The sequence below is a fragment of the Labrus bergylta genome, chromosome 7 (genome assembly GCF_963930695.1).
Source record: "Labrus bergylta chromosome 7, fLabBer1.1, whole genome shotgun sequence".
NCBI classification, from domain to species: Eukaryota; Metazoa; Chordata; class Actinopteri; order Labriformes; family Labridae; genus Labrus; species Labrus bergylta.
In genome coordinates this window covers 19,168,750-19,194,897 of record NC_089201.1, presented here as the reverse complement: position 1 = coordinate 19,194,897, position 26,148 = coordinate 19,168,750, and the positions used below count along the sequence as shown (strand labels likewise).

General features: G+C 43.2%; 1 protein-coding gene across 3 annotated transcripts; it reads left to right on the top strand.

Annotated features, from left to right (window-relative positions):
• Positions 1-1,977: 1,977 nt before the first annotated feature.
• sin3aa (SIN3 transcription regulator family member Aa) lies at positions 1,978-21,760 on the top strand. 3 transcript variants are annotated; one of them, XM_020660599.2, is made up of 21 exons: positions 1,978-2,055; positions 6,608-6,824; positions 7,129-7,311; positions 7,688-7,794; positions 8,937-9,231; positions 9,374-9,622; positions 10,829-10,981; positions 11,081-11,236; positions 11,367-11,456; positions 11,942-12,060; positions 12,176-12,386; positions 12,692-12,808; positions 12,958-13,196; positions 13,738-13,921; positions 14,057-14,636; positions 16,131-16,300; positions 16,414-16,587; positions 17,697-17,789; positions 18,368-18,462; positions 18,677-18,869; positions 19,820-21,760. In XM_020660599.2, the coding sequence occupies exons 2-21, from the start codon at positions 6,639-6,641 to the stop codon at positions 20,048-20,050; spliced, it is 3,825 nt and encodes a 1,274-aa protein (XP_020516255.2). In that variant the 5' UTR covers positions 1,978-2,055; positions 6,608-6,638; the 3' UTR covers positions 20,051-21,760. The 3 variants fall into 3 exon arrangements, with proteins under 3 accessions (XP_020516255.2, XP_065813045.1, XP_065813046.1); XM_065956973.1 differs by lacking the exon at positions 1,978-2,055 and adding an exon at positions 4,312-4,522 and having other exon boundaries at positions 18,625-18,869; positions 19,820-19,958; XM_065956974.1 differs by lacking the exon at positions 1,978-2,055 and adding an exon at positions 4,318-4,522.
• Positions 21,761-26,148: the final 4,388 nt, after the last annotated feature.

The window sequence follows — 26,148 nt, the reverse complement described above, 5'->3', positions numbered from 1 at the left end:
TGAGAAGAATAAGAGTTTAGTGAGACTGTTGGGGTTTACCAACACACCAAAGAGAGCAGCGTAAGAAACAGTGCTGCTTACCCCCCTCCAGTTTGAAACACTGCAACTGTGAAGCATGCTGGGAGCTGAGTTAAGCAGAGAGTGGCTGTTTCTCTCTCAGCAGTGCTGCTTTGGTTTTAATGTTCATATTATTGCACTGTATTGCAGCGGTAAATCTTACTGAGAGAGTGGTGAAGTCATCTTTGTTGTCAATATAATATCGAGCTCATTTGACCCTGAAGCTGAGGAAATAATTTTTGATTAATAGACAGATTTTTTTCTCTAGTTCGCAAAATTAAAGCTAATGCTATATGCTATCATCCCCTTGATGTTTTTGTCCTCTAGCTAGAGGCGGCCATCTCTTTCCTCAGCCTTATGAAGTGTCATTTCTATTTACAGAGCAACTTTAAATGACCACTGTGACCTTTTAACTTAACTGTTAATCTCTCCCTCATATCCCACAGCTGATACAACCACTGACCAAACAATAACTAAAACTTTTCATATGAGGAGAGACCTCTAATCGTACACTTTTCCACATCAAATAAGCAAGAAAACAAGCTTTGATTCAAGGCGTCTTTTTTTCTTCTTTTCAGCTCAGCCTTTGGCTAAATGAGTCTAGACCTTTGAAAATACTGTATTTGTTTTAACCACACTACATCATCAAAAGGGGGGTTGATTAACTGATTAACAACGTCTTCTTGAAACCTAACCAAGAGCTTGTGTGAGAATCTGAACTTTTAAAATGTTGATCTTAATGCTTCTGTGATCTTTCACAAGTCTTGGACAAATGGATACATGCAGTTCTCCAGCAATCGATGGTTATTACATCATTTGATGATCATAATCTGGTTATACCAGGCCGAAAGGAGGAAGAATTCAAATGACTTACTTCTTTAAAAGATATTTACTCACTGAAGTTAATCTTCTAATAACTAAAGATCAAATCATTGCTCTGATATAGAACGCTGAATAGGATATTTGCCTTTAAATAGTAGAAATAGTCTCAAAGATGTAGGCTACTGAAGTATTTTCTTTCACCCATTGCTTCCAATGAGATAAGTTAATAAGACAGAACACAGAGTGAAGTGAAAAGCACAATTTGAATGTGTTAGAAATGAGTTTTTTATCAATACTGTTTGAAATATAATAAACAAAGGGGGTTACATCGGTGCCACAACATAGCTAATGGCAATTCAATACAATTTATTTTTGTACCTTTCTTTCAATTTCGTACCACCACCTACCCTATTTAACCGATGTTTGCAATCTGTCTCTTGATGATCCTGATGAAGGCCACAAGCCGGAACGCGTCGGTCTAATTTGTTAATAAAGTTGATCTTCATACTACAAGTGTTGCTGGAGCCTTTTGTCCTCAAGCCTTTCACTCTTTATGCACCTTGGTAGTTGGTGAAGTTGTGCCAGAAAATCCTCTGCTAATTATGTAATATTGTCTGAAGTCGAACGTAATTTTGTATTAAGGTTCATTTGAATTATGCTAGAAGATGTAGAGCAATAATGTTGAATATTTTAAGAGAACAGTGTGCACAGCAACCCCTGTTTGGATAGTTAAAAAGTTCATAAATGGTAAAAGGAAGAAAGGGTACTTAAAGACTTAAAGTAAGAAAGTAAGAAACAGCTGTTACTGAGGGGGATATATGATAGGATAGGATATATACATTTCCATTAAGATTTATGATAAAAGAAATAAAAAAAATTAAAAAAAGTAAAATACTTAAGTACACAACTTGAGTAAATGTAACAACATGCCCACCCACCTATTCCGGTTCGTGTTCTTCCACAGTGAAAACTAAGAGTAGGGATGTTTCTCAAGCCTTCACAGGTTTTATGAAATGGAGGGGCGCACTGCTGTTTCCCTGACGCTGCCTCGCTTTTAGCGGGTGATATTCAAAATAAAGTGACGTGAACTGTAGTGTGCGCCAATGCCAACGGAGGGGGGCGTCTCCAACTATTTTGTTACAAACACGAATCCGGAGCAAGGAGTCTTTTTCCTGGGTATGTAACAGCTGCATAAATAAAATTATATTCACTATACTCGTGTTATTACAAGTTAACGTTGTGATTAGGGAAGTGTTGTGTGACCACTTGCGCCCTTTGTGTCTTTAAATTAATTGAAGGGGGGCTTTTTAATGGTCGTAAACGGCTACGGAATAAAAAAAAAAAAAAATCCAAATACATGTTGTGGTAGCTGGATAAATCTGCAGGTCGTCATTTTGTGTGCTGGTAAACAATCTGTCCCCGGGGTTGTGTGCTCATAATCTGAGGCATCCCGCTGTCTGGGAGTGCAAACATTTTGTCTGCAGCGTTGTGTGAGCATGTAACGCTAATGGATCTGTAGCAGGGGGAGGGAGTTGTTGTGGTGGTGAGGCAGGTTAGACATTTTACTCCCCGACTGTTGAAGTAAACAAAGAATAGCTTGGGTTTATTGACGGCTCGGTAGTCAAATGTGCAGGAAAAACGAGAACTGCGTTTTTTTGTTGTTGTTGTTTTTTTTTTTTTTAGAGTTTGTGGGGGTATGGCGTGGCTCCGCCGTGTTTTCCAGCGACGCCGCCGTAGTTCCCGTTTCGTTTGACTTTGGCATTGTTTAGTAAGGGCAACCGGATCAGCTTCTTGCCGCCCTGAAAAAAAAAAAGATGCAGTGTCGCTCGTCTGAGCCGTGTTTCCCGGTAGGGAAACGACGTACATGCCGAGGCGTCGATCTCCCAGCTGATGCGTTTTTAAGTGCCATGAGTCTTTTGTTTGGAGAGTGCACTGGTCGACTGGCTGAATGGTCATCGTAACCGTGTAGCTCGGTGTTTTGTTGGGGATCTCCAGCCCGCACTGCGTTGTCTCGCATTGCTTTTGCACACACACAAAAAAAAACTTGGAGGAAAAATAACACACTTAACCCCGCTGCAAAACACGCCCCATGTTGTGTAAAAACCACGCGTATTGTTTGTCAAATGCAGGCGTCGTGTGTTTCGCGAAGAAGCACGTAGTTTTGTACAGGAAAACCAGTCGGGATAGTGGGAGTACGATGCGTGTGTGTTTCTGTGTGTGTGTGTGTGTTTGTGTGTGTGTGCTGCAGCCTACGGTCGCTGCTCCCTGAATCCTCCGCCTCGGCTGGAGGGAGGAATCCCGGGCTTGGTGGCGCAGCTCCGCCTGTCGTGGGCGAGGGTTTATTTTGGAAGTTCCACCTTTTTTAGGATTTGCAATGACGGTTACGTGCCATGATTGGCTGAAATGTCCACAAAGAGGAGGGGCACAAGTGCAAAAAAAAAAAAAAAAAAAAAAGGGCAGACTCCCTCCGTCCCGCCTCTACAATGTCACATGTCTGCAAACTCCAGGAAGTAGCTCATCTTGTGGATAGGTATTTTTTAAAAATATATTACGCACTACGAAAACCCGAATTATATCCCAAATAAAGTTCCCGTTATTGGGAAGAGTAGCTGTGCTGGGTGCTTTGTTGTATCACAGTGTATGTGTTTCATTAAAGACACAAAGGTTAACCCACGTACAGAAAGCATGGGCCATATTCCAGAAATGCAGCACTTGTTGTTTTTCTTTATGCAAAATACACTGCTACTCTCTAAAGTGTGTTGAGAGCTTTACTTGGCGGAAACAAAAAAAACACAGTTCATTAAAATGAACTGCATATAATAATACAAAAACGTCGTGAAGGTATGTTCATCTCGCATTTGCACATCAAACATTTATTTCCTGCAGGAATGACAACAAGCCTTGCCACAATAAGCAGTCGTAAACAATTATATTTACACACAGAGAGACGGTGAGTGTTTATTTGTACTGCCATAATTAGTGCTTTTATTTAAACATGTACTTTTTTAAATATTACTTTAATTGATGAAGTACAAAAAAGTCGCAGGTAGGATAATCCTGAAGGACGAGTTTAAAAAAAAAAAAAAAAATGCACCGATGAAGAGGAATCTCGATCCTGCAGTGGCATATAAAACTTAAATTTGATGGCTGCAGTCATGTTATTTGTCTGGCGTCTCACTCGTGGTGTTACCTTAAATGTTACCCTGTCCTTATACGATACAAGCGGGACTCTTCTGACTGCTGCCAGTGGTCGCGCTTCAAGTTAAAATGGGCGTGCTTGGTTACTGTGCAATAAACCCTTGATTGACAGTTCAGATTCACGAACCCGGATCCTTAGCCCCGCCCATTAGTGGATCCCCCTGCACGAACTGACCAATAGCCCGCATCGGAGGGCGGGGCTACATCTGAAAACCCCGCCTCCCGCCACAGCCAACCGAACGGAGATTGTTTTCCTCTCTCGGGGAGATTTTCACTTTGCAGCCCCACTGCTTGAACTGTTTATTTTAATTCACACGCCTCTAATAAGTTGCTATCAGCCCTCACTTGTGGCACCTTTCTTAGCCAGAGTTGTAGAGGTTCACCCACTATTAACGGATTATCTATTCATCATTTGGGATCATCAGTTTTGCTATTTAGGAGAGGGGTGAGTTCATTCAGCGAGCTAACACAGCTAGCTGCCTATCAACCGTGAGCGGACGTTTTTAGTGAACCACACAGGGGATCGACACCTCTTTACTTTTCATTCACTTGTAACTTAACATAACACGAGTAATCTAATAAATCGATAGCTGGTGCTGTCTTTAGAAAGCCTGTTTCAGAAGCAGGGATCGTTACTAGTTAGCTGCATGTGCTTCCCCGCTAGCCCCCCCCCCCAAAACTGTGCTCGGCGTCGGGACTACTCATGTTGTTTACATTAGCTATCAGCTAAACTGGCAGCTCACAGACCCTGACCCTAACTTCTCCGCGTAGTTTATGGGGGGAAATCTGCTTTCGTTCACTTTAAAACACTGTGTTAGGCTGCGAGACGACCAGTAGGTGGGCTATATTTGAGTGCTTACCTTCTGGAAATGGAGGTAGCATTGCTGCACTCCTGCGCCACGCTGTAAATGGCGGGCGAGAGGGAGGGAGGGGGGAGGCGGGGGAAAGCGGTGTGCTGTAACTCGAGGCCGGTGCTTGTGTTGCCAGGCCAAAAAAAAAAAGGGGATGGTGACTCTCTGTTGTCGGCTGTTAGCATGTAGCAGAGCTGTGTTCGCCGCTGCACGGCTGCAAAAACCCGAGTGTAGCTGAGGTTATCTATAAATACTGCAGCCTGTCTGTCGCTGTACGAGCGACACTTCAGTGTTTTTTTTTTAGAAAGCTCAGTAACGACTCAGCTGTGGGTTATAAGTACACACACACTCTCTCTCACTTTCATTAAGTCACTTTTTGCTCGATATTGCAGGGGGTGGAAACACAATGTATCTCTGGGGGTTGTGTTTCTCTATTCATGAGTTGTTGCTGTCTTGAGGGGAAGTTGTGAATGGCGAGCTGACTCGTCTCCCACGTTCACACAGCAGCACCTGTTTGTGTTGCGTCGGTGACGTAGACTTGCCTGTGTTTTTTCATTGGCTCCGGGACGCTGTGCAAGTTTTGCATTCGGCAGCAGCGTGTTAACATTTCAAGATGCGTTTCTTATTATAAGTCGAAACCTGAAGCAAGGCACGAAGTTGACGGTGCGAGACGGGCAAAACGTGGGAAAATGTTGTGTGTCGAGTGCAGTGCGGAATTGTGCACACTTTCTGTTACCATGTACATATGTGTGTGTCTATATATATATATATATATATATACAGCAAGGTATTCTCAAGGGTTTTGCAAGGTAATGCAATCGTTGAGATTTCAGTCAACCTCATCAAACTGTGTTTATATAGCACACTTTAGACAAAGACTGTTTAATTGTTGACTGTGCAGATATTTAACCACGTCTTAGTTTAACCATTAAATCAAATGTATCTCTATCATCCAAAGAAAAAGATCCCTTACAAAATCAATACACAATAAAACTTTTTTTTTTTAAAAGACATAGATGGTGCAAAAAATAGAACATAAGCTGTGCATTGTTGTTTCAGCGTGCTCTATTTTGTGTTACACTGCTCCCTAAGTTCTTATTTTTACCTGAATACCCTCCTCCAGTCGGCTCTTTCCTTGTTTTCATTCTGATGCTCCAACATGTGGTGTCGTTGCTGCTCTGTTGTCATGTATGCGTCACAGTAAAGCGTCAGGTCCTGGCCTGATAAGCACATCTCTTACGGATACACTTTTGGTCGATAGCTATAATAAGACATTTGATGTCAGTCTGCACTGATGCACACAGACCTACGTAGTTCCCATAAGAAGAAACATCCAAAAACAATAACACGAACCAAAATCTGCACGCTTCATCACAAGCTAGGGAGTCAAAACAGTCCCCAGAATTTGACCTCAGGCGTTCTTGTGTAGCAATAAGAATCAGATATTTCGATGGCTGTAAGGTCAAAGACTATGTGAGAATTTTCATTGTCAGCAGCACGACTGAAGTGGTTAGCTGGCAGTGCGTGTACCCATAGATTTACAATTCAAGCATAACAATTATTTCCATACGTTCACGAGCGAATTATCGCAAGCATCAAGAAGCTGATTTAATGGATTCTGATGACTTGACAGATGTCCTCGAGTAAGAAATAGGATCCCTATGCTCTTTTCTACCCAGGTCTCTCAGCTCTTACAAGTATGAGTTCATAATGAAGCGGCGTCTGGAGGATCAGGAAACGGTTTTTGCGTCCCAGCAGCGGCGCCTCGCTGGCAACGCGGAGGCTTTCCAGCATCGGGTCCTGGCCCCTGCTCCAGCCCCGGCTGTGTACGAGGCTGTGCCTGACAACATGCAGCCCACAGCAGGCGTCCAGTACTCCGTCCCCCAGGGATACCAGGTATTTTCCTGTCCGTCCTCTGCAGATTTGTGCAAGCTTAATGTGTTTCTGAGTTTATCGTAGGTCAGACTGCAGTTTTAAGTCACGTAATGTTCATAACTTAAGCTGCTATTATCAACATTTGCTGCCTGTCAGCTACTGAGACTGAAGCTCTTTTTCTTTCTGTAAGCAGTAGTTACTGATTTTAACTCTATGTCTTAAAATGCTTTCCCCTTAAATGATATGGTGACACTGCTCGCCATCTGATTGCTCTCCACTGACGTTCACCATTTAGCGTCAAAGTAATGTGCCTCTGCTTTCCCAGGTTCCCACTGTGGCCCAAAACAGCGGAGGGCACGGGCACACTCCGAGCCCTGCCGTTCACAGCGGGTCCCACCACCACAGCCCGGCAGTCCAGTCCCATGGGCCCTCGGTGATGTCGGGGCACAGCCACACAGCTGCTCCACAAGCCTCTGCACAGGGCCAGCAGCAGTTCCAGAGGCTCAAGGTTAGTCAGTACATTTGATTTGAGAGATACAGTTGACTAATCCCACGTAAAAAAAAAAAAAAAAAAGACCTGTTAATGTCAACAAGTTTTCCTGTTCTGATAGTTTGGCACCTTTTTATTTTTTTTCCCCCTTTTAAATACTTTTGTGTCTAAATTCAGACGAATCCTCAAACTTCTAACCTTGTAACTAAAATCATGCCTTAGTAGAGGCCTTATAAAATCACTTTTTTGAAGCTAGGTTAAGTTCTGAATTATACATATCTTCATTTCCTTGTTGACTTGTCAAAGTAAAAGTTCTTTTTTCACAAGAATTTTTTAGATAAACAGAAAACATGCAAATTGATGCAACTGATATTTCCTCTTCTCTCCCCCGAAGGTGGAAGATGCTTTGTCCTACTTGGACCAAGTGAAACTGCAGTTTGGCAACCAGCCTCAGGTCTACAACGATTTTCTGGATATTATGAAAGAGTTCAAGTCTCAGAGGTGAGCCCACTGTTTCATTTCACAGAAAAGAATGTGAATTATAAGGATGCCAAATGTCTACTTCAGAATGTACACTTCATGTCATTCATGCCTCTGACAGAAGTGTCGTACAACTAATTGACACAGTGCAGTACTCATAAAACCAAAAAGCAGTTTTACAAATAGGAAGACATTCAGTATTAAATATAAGGCTTTATATATTTCACAGACTTTGACACATAAAAAGGTCGTGAAGCGTTGATATTTCATCTTGTGTCGTTACTTTGCTTTTTCCTGCGTTCACTCTCACCTCGTCTGCACTATGAAGGTATCAGCTAATGTCTGCGTGTGACAACAGACAGTAGCTTCATGTTAGTAACATATCAGCCTGCTACAGTCTGTTGTTGCAAACTTAAGCCAAACTCCATAAGTGTTTCCATTTGAGTAGGCGACTCGTGTAAAACAACGTTTGCAGACAGTCATTTTTTCTGTTAGCCGTTTTCTCTTCCTTGTCATTATTACACCTGCGCTAAAACAGGAATGTCCACACAGCAGTGATTAGAAAGACAGCCATGCTTCCTCATACTACTAGTAATGTGTGAAATCTGACACCAGTGTTGTCAGCTTCCCCCGAAACTTTACCGCGTAGTGATTAGATAATAACTCGGCGGGGAGGTGTTTCCTTATGGAATCACAGGCGCACACAAACAGAGCCAATTCATCGCAAAACCCACAATTAACAAGCGCGTATTGAACCGTGCATGCTGTACCGACTGGTTCAATATTTCATTCAGAATTGTTAAATTCCCAGTAATCAAACATGAATGAATAAAACATGAAGGATATCAAAATAAAAAAAAACATGTTTTTGTTTGTGTAAAGACATTTCTCCTTACACGTACCAACATAAGATATAAGGTTATAAATAGTAAAACACAGTGAATGACAGATAGATATACCTTTTCATAGACTCAGACTGGTCATGAAAACCTTTTATTAAGGTTATTATATTCTAACTATTACTGTTGCTGAGATTTATTTTGTTTGTATCTCTGATTTGGTGACATTTCAACTCAAGTTACAGAACTGACTTGAAGGATGACTGCCAGTGTGGATTTTGAATGAATTCTTCCCTTTTTTTGTTTTGTTTTTGTTTTTCCCAGTATTGACACCCCGGGGGTCATCAGCAGAGTGTCACAACTTTTCAAAGGTCATCCTGACCTCATCATGGGCTTCAACACCTTCCTGCCTCCTGGCTACAAGATCGAGGTCCAGACCAACGACCTGGTCAACGTGACCACTCCTGGTCAGATCCACCACATCACCCCGCATGGCATTTCAGTCCAGAACATCCCCATAACAGGAGTAGTCCCCCAACACCCGGCTCAGCTACCGTCTGCTCCAACCACCACCGCTCCGCCCCTTCTGACACAGCCTACCCCAGCCAAGATTAGCAAGGTGAGGAATTCAGTCAGGAAAGTAACCTAAGGACCCCCCCTCAAAAAAAAATCTGGTTCAAGTTATTAAAAATATTGCGTGTTTTATGTAGTGCATCAATTCATCAAATCGTCTAAACCGTCCATGTTGTGATCACCTGCAGCCTCTTCAACCACCGGCGTTGACACCCAGCAGTCAGAGCAATCCGTCCATACCTGCATACACCTCTCCTCGCTCCCCGCCCATGCAGCTCCATCCGCCATTAAGCGGGACCCCCACCGGGCCACCCATTCAAAACAACCAGCCTGTGGAGTTCAACCACGCCATCAACTACGTCAACAAGATCAAGAACCGCTTCCAGGGCCAGCCCGACATTTACAAAGCCTTCCTGGAGATCCTCCACACGTACCAGGTCGGTCACCACGTCTCTAATCTCAGCTATTGAGTACATTTGTGGCTTGAATGGATTAAATTCTTCCTTCAAAAAAAAAAAGAAATGTAAAATATGCTCCTGCTTGTCAGCCTTAAAGTGGCAGCAAGCAACCTGAACAGTCAAATGAACAAAACCTTTGCCTCACCCTTTGCAACCCTGTAGCACTCTGTGAAGCCCCTCCCACCAAATGATGTCCCAAACATGCAAGCTAACCATCGTCACTGTGCCACGCAGCAAATTTAGTCAGTCTAAGCAGCAGAAACCCTGACAGTCAACCAATATACATCCCAAAAGAATAAAAAAGTTGCAGCTGCTGTCTGCTGCACAGCTGTTGAGCTCTCAGCACCACCAAGGCAAAGACAGAAAGGGAGAGAACAAGTGAGAGAGAGAGCTGCAGACAAAATAGCACAGAAAAGACTGATGATTTAAGTTGGCTAGCTATGTGCAAACTTAAGCTGAATGTTTCTTAGATTTTAGAACAAAGCTAAAGACAAGGTGCTCACAGACACAGATCAAACACTATCCTATCACTTCAAAATATGATTGTTCGTGACATTCAATGATTAAAATGTGTTACTTTAACTAAATTTCTAATGAAATGATGTCGCTTATCGTACCTTTAAATATCATGTCAAACTCTGAAGCTCACGTGGTAATCATTGGCTCCATGTTTTGCGTTTACTCCCAATAAGGAATCTTGTTCATGGTTGACGCAGGTTTCCCACCAAACAAGGCTTGCTAATGCTAGTGCTAATGCTAACCCTACCAGCAGATGTTTCTAGATTAACCGTCTGGTGACAGTCTTCGTTGGACTCCACCATGCCTCGTTAGAAACCATTGTGTGAACTCACTGAGACAACGTCCATGTTTCTTACAGTCTTTTGAAGGAAAAAAAAAAAATAAACAGAATTCCTTTTTTGACTATTTCATCAACTTAAGCAAGGGAGAGAAAATTAGCAGAACGTAATGTTTAAATTCTAGCAGACATGTACAAACTTTGAGTGAGAAATGTGCACTGTTGAGAAAAAAAAATGCTTGTTAAAGATTGCTAAGTGGAGTTCTAACCTATTTTCAGATCTGTTGCCTTTCATCTCAAGGGAGTCTGCAGGCCTGAATTAAGACGACCTGGAAATGATTTTTGAAAAATGACTGTGGATGGTTTTATTCATGTGTTGTTCCCCACAGAAAGAGCAGCGTAATGCTAAAGAGGCCGGTGGGAACTACACACCGGCTCTGACGGAGCAAGAGGTCTACGCTCAGGTGGCAAGACTCTTTAAGAACCAAGAGGACCTCCTGTCAGAGTTCGGCCAGTTTCTCCCAGACGCCAACAGCTCAGTGGTGAGCACAGTCCTGATATCAAGTGTTTCTGTTGCTCTGAAGTTCAAAGAAGTTTATTCATGTTTCCTTGTCTTGATCACTTGTATGTTCTTCCCGTAGCTGTTAAGTAAGACCACGGCTGAGAAGGCAGAGTCTGTCAGGAATGATCACGGTGGCACTGCCAAAAAGCTGCAGCTCAACAACAAGCAGAGGCCCAATCAGAACGGCTGTCAGATCCGTCGACATCCAACTCCAGGAACCACACCCCCTGTCAAGGTACAAACATAAATTCTTATATACAGCTGAATATTTAAGTGACTTCCTTTATGCCCCCTTAGTTCATTTTCTTAGTAACTGATGTATTTTGTATCTGTGTGTTCTCGTCCCTCTTCTGGTGATGCTGCAGAAGAAGCCCAAGTTACTGAATTTAAAAGACTCCTCGGTGGCGGAGGTCAGCAAGCATGGCGTCGGAACAGAATCTCTGTTCTTTGAGAAGGTGAGGTTTTGAGATGTTTGTGTTTTCTATTTGAATTAAAAAAAAACGGAGCAGCCATTCAATAAGCAGATACAAAGACAACACGTGGAGGAAGAGAACAGATCAGCGAGAGCAGAAGTCAGCAGTTTAAATCAAAGTGAATCTTTCTGTAATGATGCACTTTCAAGAAGTCTGCTCAACTTCAGACAGGAATTCTGTATACATGATTAGAGTTCTACCAAATGTGTCCCTAATGGAGGTGCAAACGCCTCAGGCCACTATTTGATTTTTTAGTTTTATCATGCCAGTCATTCTGGATATATGAGTAAATCTGGATATTCATAAAAATAAAAAATAAAAATAAAAAAACTTTTTAAACAACAAATCAAGACGTGTCCCATGTCTTTGATAAAATGACTGAAGATTGAAGAAGTGTTTTGTTCATTGTAATTTCCCTTCACCACTCTCCCTCTGTCACATATTGTAACTTTGAATTCTCGTCACAGGTTCGCAAAGCCTTGCGAAGTGCAGAGGCCTATGACAACTTCCTGCGGTGTCTGGTCATCTTTAACCAGGAGGTGATCTCCAGGACTGAACTGGTGCAGCTGGTGCTGCCCTTTTTAGGGTGGGTACTCTGTCGTCCTCTCAGCTGACAAGTCATTTGTTGTTGTTGTTGTTGTTGTTGTTGTTTTGCTGTAAACAATGTTTATCTTTAATATCATTTTCTTTCATTCATACAGAAAATTCCCCGAGCTGTTCAACTGGTTCAAAAACTTTCTGGGATATCGGGAAGTGTCCCACATCGAAGCCTACCCTAAGGAGCGAGCCACCGAGGGCATCGCCATGGAGATCGATTACGCCTCCTGTAAGAGACTAGGCTCCAGTTACAGAGCCCTACCCAAAAGCTACCAGCAGCCCAAGTGCACCGGCAGGACCCCCCTTTGTAAAGAGGTAAGACCTGCGAGAGCTAAGAATAGACATCGGAAAGATTTTAGAGAACGGCAAAAAATGCACCCTGTGTCCAAATGAAGACTGATCGAAACTCCAGAAGTCTTAAGTCGATTAAAATACATCCAAACCTGTACATGGGGACAGACATTTGCATCAATATGAACAATCTTATACCATCAGATAAGAGTTTCTTAAGAGCTTTCTTAAGTCAACATCTAATATTTGTTAGCTTCATTTGCCTTTAACGCCACATTAAGGTTAGTGTGGATGCTTCAGTTCTCTGTTTTTGTTTCTTTGGTTTCCAGGTCTTAAACGACACCTGGGTCTCCTTCCCGTCCTGGTCTGAAGACTCCACGTTTGTCAGCTCAAAGAAGACTCAGTATGAGGAGCATATCTACCGGTGTGAGGACGAACGCTTTGAGGTGAGCAGGAAACTTTAAACACCTGGAACTTATCTGTTGATTGTCCCTCTTGTAATAAGTTTGTCTGCCGGGAAAAAATATGGTAAACTGAAGTGCACGACACACCCTGAACCTTGATATAAACTCTGCTGTGCTGTCTTATCACACAGCTGGATGTCGTACTGGAGACAAACCTGGCCACCATCAGAGTCCTGGAGACGGTACAGCGGAAGTTGTCCCGCATGTCGGCCGAGGAGCAGGCCAAGTTCAGATTGGACAGCACTCTGGGTGGCTCCTCGGAGGTCGTACACCGCAAGGCCATCCAGAGGATATATGGAGACAAGGCGCCCGACATCATCGATGGCCTGAAGAAAAACCCAGCTGTGTCCGTCCCCATCGTGTTGAAGAGGTGAGAGCAGAACCTGAGCAGTGTCACCCATTTCCACTTAAACTTTTACAACCAGTTGTTCGAAAGAGAAGCCGTTTCAATTACAAAGTTTAATTTAAGGTAACAGGTTTTTTTTTAAGAGTGGCGAGGCATCAATAAGGGTTATTTATTGTTTATTCAGAGAGGTAAATGAGCGCAAGACTCTGTATTTAGGGCTTAAACCGAGGTTATGAACGACAGCTTTTCAACACAGGGAAGGGAAGAGCTGATGTATTTTTTAGAAGTGGGTTAAAAAATTGTGCCGGATATTTAATTTCACTTTTTGTTCCCTGCCTTCTTCTTAGCAGTGAAATGATTTGAGAATAAATCCCTCTTTGAAAGTATTTAAATGTTCCATTCCTGCCTGAAATTCACCACGCTGCAGCAGATTGTTCTGTCTTTCTGTGATGATGCAAAGTAACTGAAACTCTCTGACACCTTGGCTGTAGTTTGAAGTTGTGTAAGTGTGAGTAGCAGATGTTTGTCGTGTGTACGCTTCTTGACTTTGCGTTCTTCTGTCCAGGTTAAAGACAAAAGAGGAGGAGTGGCGGGAAGCCCAGCGAGGCTTCAACAAGATCTGGAGGGAGCAGAACGAGAAGTATTACCTCAAGTCTCTCGACCATCAAGGCATCAACTTCAAGCAGAATGACACCAAAGTGCTTCGGTCGAAATCCCTGCTGAATGAAATTGAAAGCATTTATGACGAGGTACATTTCACAGTGAAGCTTTATGAATCACACTACTTACAGGAGCATCGTCAGAAAGATAGAAGCATATTCTCTTTTCAAAGTGTTCATCTCAGAAATCTCAAAAGCTAACATTAAGATGTTTTTGCCCTGCAGCGTCAGGAGCAGGCATCTGAGGAAAACGCCACTCCACCCTCGGGCCCCCACCTGACGCTGGCGTACGAGGACAGCCAAATCCTGGAGGACGCCGCCGCGCTCATCATCCACCACGTCAAACGTCAGACCAGCATCCAGAAAGAAGACAAATACAAGATCAAGCAGATCATCTACCACTTCATCCCCGACATGCTGTTCTCCCAGCGAGGCGAGCTCTCGGACGTGGAGGAGGAGGAGGAGGAAGAAGACGACATGGACCTGGAGGAAGGCGCTTCCAAAAAGCACAACGGCGTCCCCGGCAGCGGGAGCCCGTCGAAGTCCAAGCTGCTGTTCGGCAACACGTCGACGCAGAAGCTGCGGGACTCTGACGACGCCTACAACCTTTTCTACGTGAACAACAACTGGTACATCTTCCTGCGGCTGCACCAGACGCTGTGCTCGCGGCTGCTGCGGCTCTACGGGCAGGCGGAGCGACAGATCGAGGAGGAGGTCAGAGAACGAGACTGGGAGAGGGAAGTCCTGGGGCAGAAGAAGGAGAAGAACGACAACCCGGCTATGCAGCTCAGACTGAAGGAGCCCAGTGAGTAAAACAGGAGAGGCTTTTTACAAATCTGGTTCTGATTTACTTTCCCTACAGAGAGCAGAGAATAAATCTTTTGTTTTCACTCATGTTTCGGTCACAATTCTGCAATTTTACACAATGCACATTCCTCGTTTTCCCAGAGAAAATGTGTGGCCTGTTGCTCCAGCTATGTGTAAGTTCTGTGCTAAGTTAGGGCTTAAAGTCCGCCCTAAACCCTTCTTTGAAACTAGTCAGGCTCTAGTTGTGTCACTGTTTGGATGCATCACAGAGACGTAAACTAGTCGAGCATTACGTACAATCTAACTTAAATATTGTTACTGATATGACATGCTCACGCCCTGCAGCCAATCAGTGAATTTCCTTTTTCTTAAAGAAGTGTTTTGTGACCGCGCTGCCTCTCCTGCCTAATCGTCTCTCGACAGAATAACAGCTGGAAATTATTATTTTTTTTTTAAACTGTTGAAGCACAGACAGTGATGAAAACGTATGTGAAAGATTACAAAGCCTGATCATTAGGTGATAACAGCTACACATTAAAACAGTGACATCTTCAACTGGAACATAATGTCATTTAAAGGTACATATATTATTGGAAGGATAAAATGATCTCCACTCATGGAAAACAAAAGCAGGAAAACTAATCAAAGCCATCGTATATTTCCTCCAAGTTATCCCACCTTTTTAAATGATCCACCGTGACAACCATATTTTACAGAGGACACACACACACACACACACACACACACACACACACACACACACACACACACACACACACACACACACACACCAACAGGTCCATATCATCATTAAAAAAGCAGAAGAAATATAAATGCAGGACATCAACATTTACAATTTACACTTTACAATTTAGATACACAGGAACTTTATTAAACCCTTGGGAAGGTTCTCTCAGGAAATTCAGAATTTTGTCCGTCATTCAAATATAAAGAGGCATTTTGCGCCAGTGTTTCCAACACCAGGAATACCTTGTGTCACTTAGTGAGGGCTGAGTGAGAGGCATTATGATTCCTTTTTCTGAACTAAACATCACAGGCAGACATGAAACTTCTCAGTACAGCATGAAATGTGGAGAGAATAGGAGCTAGGTGTAAGATTAAAGATTAAACTAATGCCTACGTTGGAACGATCTCAGCTGGTGAAACATTCAAATGTTAGCAGTGCGTGAACTCCTTAAGTTAGAGCTACGTTTGAACGCACTCATAGCTGGTGCAACCTGGTGCTGAAAGTATTTCAAAAAGGATTCTTAGCTTATCACACACACACACACACACACACACACACACACACACACACACACACACACACACACACACACACACACACTGGACATTACAAAAGCATTAAGAAAGCCAACAGTCGATGAGAATATCAGACAAAGTGTGAATGGAATCAAAGAGGGCGGGACTTTTAGACAGCTTCTGCCAGTCTTTCTGTCAAAAACTTTTATTTATATATTCTCCTCTCTAGTGGACATTGAGGTGGAGGATTACTACTCGGCCTTCTTGGAGATGGTGAGGAATTTGCTGGATGGAAACATGGAGGCTTCTCAGTACGAGGACTCGCTGAGGGAAATGTTCACCATTCACGCTTACACCGCCTTCACCATGGACAAGCTCATCCAAAGCATCGTCCGGCAGGTGTGTTCCATCATCAGCTCAGCGGCTACATTTAGCTAGTCCGATGAAAATAGCAGCTGTCACTTTTAAATAGTTGTTCTCCGAATCTGACGCATTTCTCTGTCTCCATGCAGCTCCAGCACATCGTGAGCGACGAGATCTGCGTCCAGGTGACAGACCTCTACCTCTCCGAGAGCTCTAATGGAGCCAGCGGAGGAACCATGACCACGCAGTCCTCGAGGAGCTCCGCAGAATCCATGTACCAGCGGAAAGCCGAACAGATCATGTCTGATGAAAACTGCTTCAAGGTAAATGCACAAAAAGTCAAATATACCGTCAAATCTGGAATATTAAGTGCTCCGGTATATAAGACGCAGTCTGTTTTTCTGGGTCACCCAGAGAGAAAAAAAATGAAGGTTTAAACTGTCGACCTGCAGCGACGATCTTTATCGTAATCAGCAAAGTCTACAGCGTGAAGCTTCTGTACAGATGTGTAACTCTTTTAGTACAGTATGTTCGCTTTGCACTCCTACTAGCAACATAACGGTAGTTAAGCTCTCTCAGATTTCTGCAGATATCCCTTCTCCTGAGAGCTGAGACCACGACAATTTCTCCTGTTGGTGTTTGATCAAACTCTGTTCTCGGGTGTGTTCACATCCAATTAAACTTTCTCGACACTTCTCCGCATTGGGAGATGTTCGCATTTCTTTGTGAAATACAGAAAAGTGCTGTATGCAGTTTACCGTTCAGACAGCTCTGTACTCATCATTTTGTCGTTTGGCATCTCAAGGGTCTAAAATGAGTTCTTCAGCTCAACGATGATTCTACTGTGTAATACAGAAGCAACTTAAAAGCACTCATCGACTACTTTGACCCACTTTGAAAGCTTCAGTTAACATCGGATAAATTAACGTTGCACTTAAGTTCATCTCACTTTGAAACAAGTTAAATGACTGATTCATTTGGGGCGCTGGATGGCCTAGTGGTTATGTCCCATGTACGGAGGATATACAGTAGTCCTCGTTGCAGTGGCTGTGGGTGCGAGTCCGGCCTCGCCCTTTTGCGGCGTTGTCTCCCGCTCTCTCCCGTCAGCATTTCAGCTGTCCAATCCAGTGAAGCCAAAAAAATGACTCACTTTTTTTCCTGAACAATAACATCAAGTAGTCTAGGTCACTCTAGATTCATGAACATGTGAACCAACATCCTTTTTTCTTAGTTTGCAGCTGATAAACACTAACCAGGATGCCAAATCCTTCTTGCTAAGTGTCAGGGTTTAAGACAAGAAGATCGTGTTCTGGCAGTCAGCTTCCTGATTTCGGCTTCCTCTGAGCCCTCAGGACATCCTTGTTATTTTTTTACCGCCACGCGCTGAATACGTTTTCCCCTCACACTTGCTGCATGTGTGTCACTTTCTCAGGTGATGTTCCTGAAGAACAGAGGGCAGGTGCAGCTCACTGTGGAGCTGCTCGACACAGAGGAGGAGAACTCAGACGAGCCCATGGAGGCCGAGGTAAGGAAATAGTTGGCAGTGATTTAGAGATATGGCTTCTGAGCTTTGGAGTTTGGATAAAGGAAGGAAAAAAATGCTTAATGCAGCCACCTCACAACAACACTGTCCAGGATGGCTGTTGATGCCTCATCATGCTCTTGGTGCAAGACACATTCCACATTACACCGTGTCCTAACAGCACGTGGGCATCAGATATTGCATTGCATCACTCGCTGCCCGCACTGCATCTGTTAAATATTTACTTCTTTGCTCTGTGATATATCTTAGTTTCCCCTTGCAAACAAATATGACATCTAAAGCTTTTGTATCAAAGGTGAACAAACTGAAGTGTGGTGCTTTGCATTTAGGACCCGAACTCCATCACATCAAGTAAAAAGTCTTCATATTAAATCATGAAATTAGAACAAAATTTGTTTTCTTCGTTTTCTTTTTTTTTTTTTTAGCTTTGTTTCGTATTCGGGTCGACTTTTCCAGATGTTTCAGAAATACTTGTCTTGACATGTTTCCAACCTGCAAACAATGCTGCTGTTAGAGCTACTGTACTTAACTTATCTCTTAAACTTCTCTTTTGTTCGCAGCGTTGGTCTGATTACGTCGGCCGCTATTTAAACCCAGATTCCACCACACCTGAGTTAAGAGAGCACCTCGCTCAGAAGCCCGTTTTTCTTCCAAGGTGGGTGGTCTATCTTTTGTGAAAATCCTTTTTTTTTCAAGACAAAACATGCTAATCTTTATAGTCAACTTTGATGTAGTTGTTCTGATACAAATTCAAAGATGCATCCTTTGATTAATGAACTGTAATGGATAAGTTCTGACACATTCCCGCTCTCATTAGTCACTCTCATCTCATCTCATCTCATCCCGTCTGTCTTTGCGCTCGAAACAAGGAACCTGAGACGGATCAGGAAGTACCAGAAGGGCCGAGAGCAGCTGGACAAGGAGGCCTGCGAGGGAGGCAAGAAATCCCTGGAAAAAGAGAAGATGGAGTGCATGTTCAAACTCAACTCTTACAAGATGGTCTACGTCTTTAAGTCTGAGGATTACATGTACCGACGCACCGCCCTGCTGCGAGCGCACCAGGTAATCACGGCTTCCTGTTACTGTCGGCTTGAGCTTTACAGGCACCAAATGACTTACTTAGTCATTGGCAAAACAGTGATTTTATATCTTTGAGTTTCTGTATTATTTGAGGAGGGGGCTAAGCCTTATTAGGTGTTAAAGTGCTTTCAAACCTGACTGGGGACTGTTAGTGCTTTTCAGTCACTTATTCAGTTTGTGGAAAACTTTTGTTAAAAGACAAGATTCACAAATGATAAGATAAGATTCAAAGCCTGATACTGTTGTCCACATCTGTCAGCATGTTTGACCCCCAGAGTCCATTTTGTTTGACCAGTGTGAACGCTCCGTTCTGTGCTCAAGCACGGTACACTACCATGGCCCTGGCATGGCTGAAAGAGGTGTGTGTTGGCACAGTACGGTCGCTTGTCCACAAGGAGGGGTATGCAACATGGAGGTGACGAAGAATCGATTGCTGTGTTGCGCAATCGAGAAATCCAAAACGATTTCAAATGAGCCGTAAAGTTGCAGCCATGTTCTCTGTGTTGTTCTTTATTGTGCGGACTCTGAGACAACACTTCTTTTAAACTAAAGGACGCTTCATGGTGACATAAAGCCATGCGCTTGTTGTATTACGATGTAATGACATATGTGGTTAGGCACTATTGGGCCCAAAACAATGTGAGTGCAATACCAGCACAGGGACTGGGGAGGAGGACAATCAGGCTTCTGAATGGTACGGGGCACTGGGCCTAGTGTGAGTGCGCCCTTACTCTTATCTAGTTTCTCCAAAGTTGCCTATCCCAGCTTAAAGCGTGTTTCCAAAATGCTAACTATTACTTCAAGTTAAGCACAAACGAGGCCATGTAAGAGCTGTTTACAGTCATCTTAAAGGACATAAAGTAAATGTCACTGCTGTACTAGTATTAAAACAACCTCCTGACAAGTGTCCATCTCTTTTTTTTTTTTCTCAGTCTCATGAGAGGGTGAGCACCCGGCTGCACAACCGCTTCCAGGCCTGGGTGGATGCGTGGGCCAAGGAGCACGTCACCCGCGACATGAGCGCAGAGACCAACAAGTGGCTGATGGGCGAAGGGCGAGACGGCCTTCTACCCTGCACCACCAGCCGACAGCCGGAGGTCCTTCACTTCATGAACATCAACAAGTTCAAAGTCAAGTACGGCACACCCAGCAAGGCGCCGTAACCGAGGAGCAAGAGGAGAGAGAGAGAGAGAGAGAAAGACTGATATCTGGGAGTGTGTGGTCTCAAGTCACACAGGTTCAGGAGTAGACGTAGGGACGAGGGCTTATTAAAGTGTTTTTAAGGCCGACATGGGAGCACAATTAAGCTAGCTACCCTGTGTGTTGCACCCGGGGCGGCAGGATTACTGATTTTACCAGCGTTTTTAGCTGGGCCCATTTTTTCACAGGGCCGTCAGTGCCAAAACTTAGGAATGGTCATGATCCAGTCGCAGACCTGAGCTCGCACCAGCACTCGGAGCCACTTCTCAAACAAACCTCCCTTGAGCCTTTTGTTCAGACAGGGCTTAGCGTCGCTAACAGTGAGCCTGTGAGAGATAAGAGTGGTGCTTTTTGTACTTTTATCACAAACCGAGCTTCGGTTTCCGTTATTTTCCACTCTTTCATTCGTCTGAAGCCATCAGAATAAGAGTACAGGGACTTCTCGTTGGTCGTGTTATTCTACAGTATCCATGGAAAACAATGTGGTGGACAAGTGCACTTATTTAGGAAGAGGGAAAAATGTCTTTCAATGAATTTTTTTGCTTCCCAGATTGAAGGCTTTAGAGGGAGCACAACAGAGTCAGGAGGAGATCTGGTTCAGACATTCCTGCGTTAAGGCCAAATCACAATAATGTATCTTTCACTAAGCGGAAAGAGGGATCGTTTCCTTTTTTCCGAAACACATGGCAGCATTATTAGAAACTGTGCCTGAGCCCCAAACAGTATTGTCGGGTTTAACATCCTAAAGCACTGTTGCATTTATGTAAAAAAAACAAAAAAAAAAACAGCCTCACAACACTGTTTGGTCTCAGACTGTAAAATTGTATAGCTCGTGAATGTCAGATACTGACATGTATTCCAGTGTATGTGTTGTGTATATATATTATATATAGTTCTATTAACACAAATGATCCTCGCCGCCCTGAGAGTGTCAACCATTTTAAACTGCCCTCCGCCAATACACCAGCTTGAACACACACACACACACACGTCGACAAACACACACTCATTCTGGGAGGACTGTCCACATTTATGCCGCTCACTTTGTAAATACACTGTAAATAGTCTCAGACTTTTTATGACAGATCTGTGTTGTTGTGCTAGTTATACTTTCCAAGCTTACTGTGGACTTTAGTGATGAATGGCTAAAGTTAGTATGTATATGAAAAAGACAAAATGCAAGACCATTTATTACAGTTTTTACCAAAGGGAGTTGATTATCAAAACTAGCTGTTTTCCCCCCCTTTGTGTGTTCCTTTATGTCTTTTTCTTTTTAATTTTCTGTAGTGAAAACGCGGAAAAAGTAGAAATGTATCCAGGTCTTTCAGTTTTTATATATAAAGATAACATTTGTTTCTCCTCAGTGTGACATTTGGTTTGTTAAAATCACTGCCCCCACCCCCCCCTCCTCCTCCTTTAACGAAAACAACCCCGACACCCTCCGTGGTGATGGTGGGACTCCTTTCAAAGTTAATTTCTTAAGATGAACAGACTCAACGTCCGCCTCACTCTGTGATGCACGCTTCCCCTCCTCCCTGGATAGATTTCTGCTGCAAACTTCAAGCCACACCATATTTTTGATAATGGAAGAAGTCACACAAGCATGTCTTTAGTCCCTTTATTTACACATTATTTAAAGTATTAATAAAAACGACATTTGTAGCCTATTGAAATGTGGAGTTGTTGAGTCGCTTATTTTTTTTTTTAACCCCTTCATGGGTTTTTTTCATCCATTTAAAGTAGCAGGAAAGAGGAAAATAAACGATTCTGTTTGCCTCTTATGTCATATGCAATAAGCAAACATCTTCTAGTGTTGGTTTATCTGTGACAGGAGCGGCTGTGGCTCAGTTGGTAGAGTTGGGTTGTCTCTCACCCTGAAGGTCAGTGGTTCAATCCCCAGCTCCTGCAGCCACATGTCCGATGGGCAAGACACTTAAGCTAAGATGAATAGATCTGGACATGATTTATTATACTTCATTCAGAAACATTGTTAAACACAGGTAATGTGTTATGACAACCTCCATCAAATAATCAATTCCCTTTAAATCCTGCAGAGGGAGTCCTTTCACTGATCACTGACATAAAGCTCTTCCTGCATCCAATCACACCACGGGGGGAAATGAAACTCCTGCAAGATGAAATGAAGACACACATGGGCAGCTTTACGGTCAACATTTATGGATTATTAATTAACTGATTAAAGGGATACTTCACCCGTTGAAACATGAATCTGTATTGCCATTGGGTCATATATGTAGTAGAGATGTGAAATACATTTTGAATTTGGTGCCTTCTTGGCCGAGAAAAGGCAGAAAGTGTCTTTTTACCTGATGTGGATGAAAGATACCAAATCCCAGAATGCACAGGCCACTCCCACTAAGGTCCTCTAGTTCAGAATCAGAAATACTTTATTAATCCCAGAGGGAAATTCGATTGTTAAAGTTTCTCCAAAATATACAATATAGCAGTAGAACTATAGTAATAAAAACATTTACAGACATTTGTACTTCAACACATTTCAAGGCCATTTTCTCAACAGATTCAGAGATTTCTTCCAGAATTGATCTTGGAAATTCCTGGCAGAAAACAGACTCTATGTCTGTGTCTATAGGCAAACAGTGAGAGCACCGACACTACCAGTCCGCCCCAGCTCGAGCCGGCCCGGGCTCCCTGTCCTCACTGCCGCAGACAGGCAGGACTTATGTCTCGGCTGCCGAGCTGGCAGCGGCCAGCAATATAGCAATATATTGGCCAGTCTTGTGTCGCGGCGTCCCCGGCGGGGGCCAGCGGCAGCCAGCGACAGCCAGCGACCACAGCAGCCTGGCCTGTCGGCAGCAGCCATCTCACCGCTATATTTATATTTTTCCGCCATTATCAGCTTTCTCCATAGAGCCTGTTAGCATAGCTTCCAAGCAATATGGCGGACGTTAAGTTTCGATTCTGGGAGTGAGTTGCCACCCACTGATCTGTGATAGGTCTGTAGCTTCAGTGGTCAAAAATATGAGGAACTAGCATTGTAGTTTCACCCCGCTCACCGCAACCGCTTCCAGTGACGCAAAAATCGTCATTTTGCGTCACTCGAAGTTCCTTTTCAGATTTAGAAATACAAAGATTTCCCATCTCAGGGGAAAATGAGGGCGCGATGTACGACCATTCAAAAATAGAGAATAGAGAAGTGTGTAAGAAAGTGGCACTAATTTCATGATTAATTTTTTGCCACAGTTAACATTTTCAGCGCAAGATTATGGTCTCCATTTCTTCTTTCAAGTTTTTGGGGTTTTTATTTTCAGAAGGATGTTCAAGTTATGCATGACGGTCCCATTTAGAGGGCACTTTCGATTAAGCACTTTAAGAACTTTGTTTATATGTCCTTTATTAACAATGTTCAAAGGTCCTTTACTTTTTTAAATAATAAATGAAAGACCCTTCGCTACAATGGAGAGATGACATGTGGGATAAGGTTGTAGTGCAGCAGTTTCAACATACCTGATATGTTACAATTCACTTAATAGACGCCTTTATCCAAAGTGACGTACATCAGAGAGTGAGTACAACACTAATCCACATAAGGCTATATGTATGACAAATATCTATCAAACTTGTATAATCAGGGTGCTGGTGGTCAAGTGGTTAGTTTGTGGGCCCTATGTACAGAGGCGTAGTTCTTTGAAGTGGGCGGTCTGTGTTTGAATCTGAGCTGTATAGCTCCTTTCCCGCATGTCATACCCCACTCTCTCTTTCCCGATGTCTGACTCTGTCCCCTGTCATGTCTCTCCAATAAAGGCATAGAAAATCCCCCCAAAAAATATGTATATTCAGACGTGAAAAACTAGGCCTACATGTATTTTGATATGACCTGGCAGGTTTTAGAGATTTAAGACCTGCCCAGATTAGTCAGTGACCCCTGACAGAGATGGAGCAGATTTGGACGAGGTCTATCTCTAATGGGGGACAATCACTCTGAATGTAAAACCTGAATTCCTCGGGGTAACTGGCCCGATTCCAACAGGCCTCTGTGGGTGGTCTGACGTACTGTACAGTGAATTGAGTTTACAGACAAGAGGCTGAATGTATCAACAACAACAACAACAAAAAAGAACCTCTCATCATTCATGGTACCTGCAGCTTTCATACCCCTAACAAAAAACATCCTCTCATGGACACACACCCTTTACCCACTTGGCTGCCGCGGTGCTGAGGCCCTGATGAAGAGTGAGGCCGACACATGCCAGCAGAGCCCTCCATGCCTCCCACTGGCAGCGCTAACAATGAGTTCCTCAAAGGCAGCACCGGCTGAGGGGGAGTGGAGAGCTTTTTTTTCCCATCTTTTTTTTTTTTCCCCCCCTAAAGCTCTTCTGCGTGATTTCTTCCTTGGAGTGCACACTCCTGAACAGCTTTCAGCTCCCTAATGTCCGCGCTTCCGCAACTTCTGACTCAGAAAGCTGGGCTATTGTCACAGCTACAGAGCCCGTATTGTCCCTCCAGCTCCGAGGCCTTGGCTCTCGTAATGTGGACCAATTAACTGACTGTGAATGACCATGTACATTTCTGGTACATTAGCAGGCAGAGGTTTCCACAGCGTTTGCCGAATTTCAAATTCGAGAGCTACTTTCACTCTACTCAATGCATTTAAGAGGAACACAACCTCTGGAATAATAGTCCTGTACACTAGCAGACCATTTTGGCAAACAGACACGAAGCTTACAGCGATTTAATGATGATGGCTGCTTTTTGCTGTGTGAGATGAGACTTACAGTGCTGAATAATCCCAAGCTGTAATTTATTTTTGGAATGAGTAAAAATGTTTGAAGACCAGTGGCTCAAACGAGTATGAAGCTTAAATTGGAACAGCTATTAATAACATAGAGCATTGGTCCTTTTTCTCCACATTTCATCTCTCTCACATCCAATAAAAGTGGGTGATTTCTACCAGCTGCATCCAGAGGCAGTTTGTGTCTACATGAATGGGAGTTTGTGTGGAGACATCAGCTGAGACATCTTCTCTGCTGCCTGATTCGTCTTAATGATGAGAAAGTGCCATCCTGCAGCCTCCTCTCCTCTATAAAGGGATTACTGAAGTCTGGCACTCTTGCATAACCGCTGCAAGCACCTGTGCTGAGCAGCAGGGTTTACATGCCCAACTGCAACAACTTGAAAAAGGAAGACAGAAATCACCATTTTAATATCTTCAAGCCATTCTACAGTCGAGGTGTTGAGATCTATCAGTCTGTTTCCTTCATCGTGTGCGCTTACATCTTGACTGGGCTACAGATGAATGCTAGGGTTTTTAATAAAGATGAGATGAGATTGTTTTGTTTAGGGTCGTGCTAATGTGCAGCTCTAATGAGATGCAGATGTCTGTCAGCTGCTCCAAAACTTTGTCAGCTGCTCCAAAACTTTGTTACACATAGAAAATATTCGAATACCGGTAAATATCGTTGACACATTCAAGCCCTCCGCATAAAAAAATGTAACATCTTTTTTGAGTCTATAAGGCGTGTCATTAAGGCCCTATTTACAAGTTCAACCCTACATTCATTGATTCTGTTCTACAAGAGGATCAATTAAACACTTTGGGCACCCCTGGTCTAGAAGATAAAACCTGATGATATTACCCATCAGCCTTCAAGTTTTTCTTTATTACTTCTTATTTACAATAGGGACAGTGCACAAAATCCATCTCAACATCCCCAGCGGGTTGATGCTGCACACGTATACAGATATATAAACCTCACAAAAACACAACAACAGATGTCAAACTAACAGTATAGACCAGGGGTGGGCAACTGGTGGCCCTCAGGGCGGCCCCCATCAACCCTAAACGTGGCCCTCAGGGCAATTTTTACATGTCAATTAATTGGAAACATGAAGAAAACATGACAAAATCTGCCATGAAATCATGAAAACCAGCAATATGTTCATAATAATATTTGATCACTTGTAAATGTTGAGTTTAATTTGAGACATAATTGATTGTAATCATTTTTGTATCCTACAATTTGGGCCTCTGGCAGTGAGAATTAAATAAATGTGGCCTTTGCTGTGACCATCCCTGGTATAG

Bases quoted from the DNA above. Each gene is read 5' to 3' on its own strand.
- sin3aa (XM_020660599.2), top strand. From the start codon at position 6,639: ATGAAGCGGCGTCTGGAGGATCAGGAAACGGTTTTTGCGTCCCAGCAG. The intron at 13,197-13,737 runs GTGAGAGCAGAA...TCTTCTGTCCAG, and splicing joins GTCCCCATCGTGTTGAAGAG to GTTAAAGACAAAAGAGGAGG. The intron at 16,588-17,696 runs GTAAATGCACAA...TCACTTTCTCAG, and splicing joins CTGATGAAAACTGCTTCAAG to GTGATGTTCCTGAAGAACAG.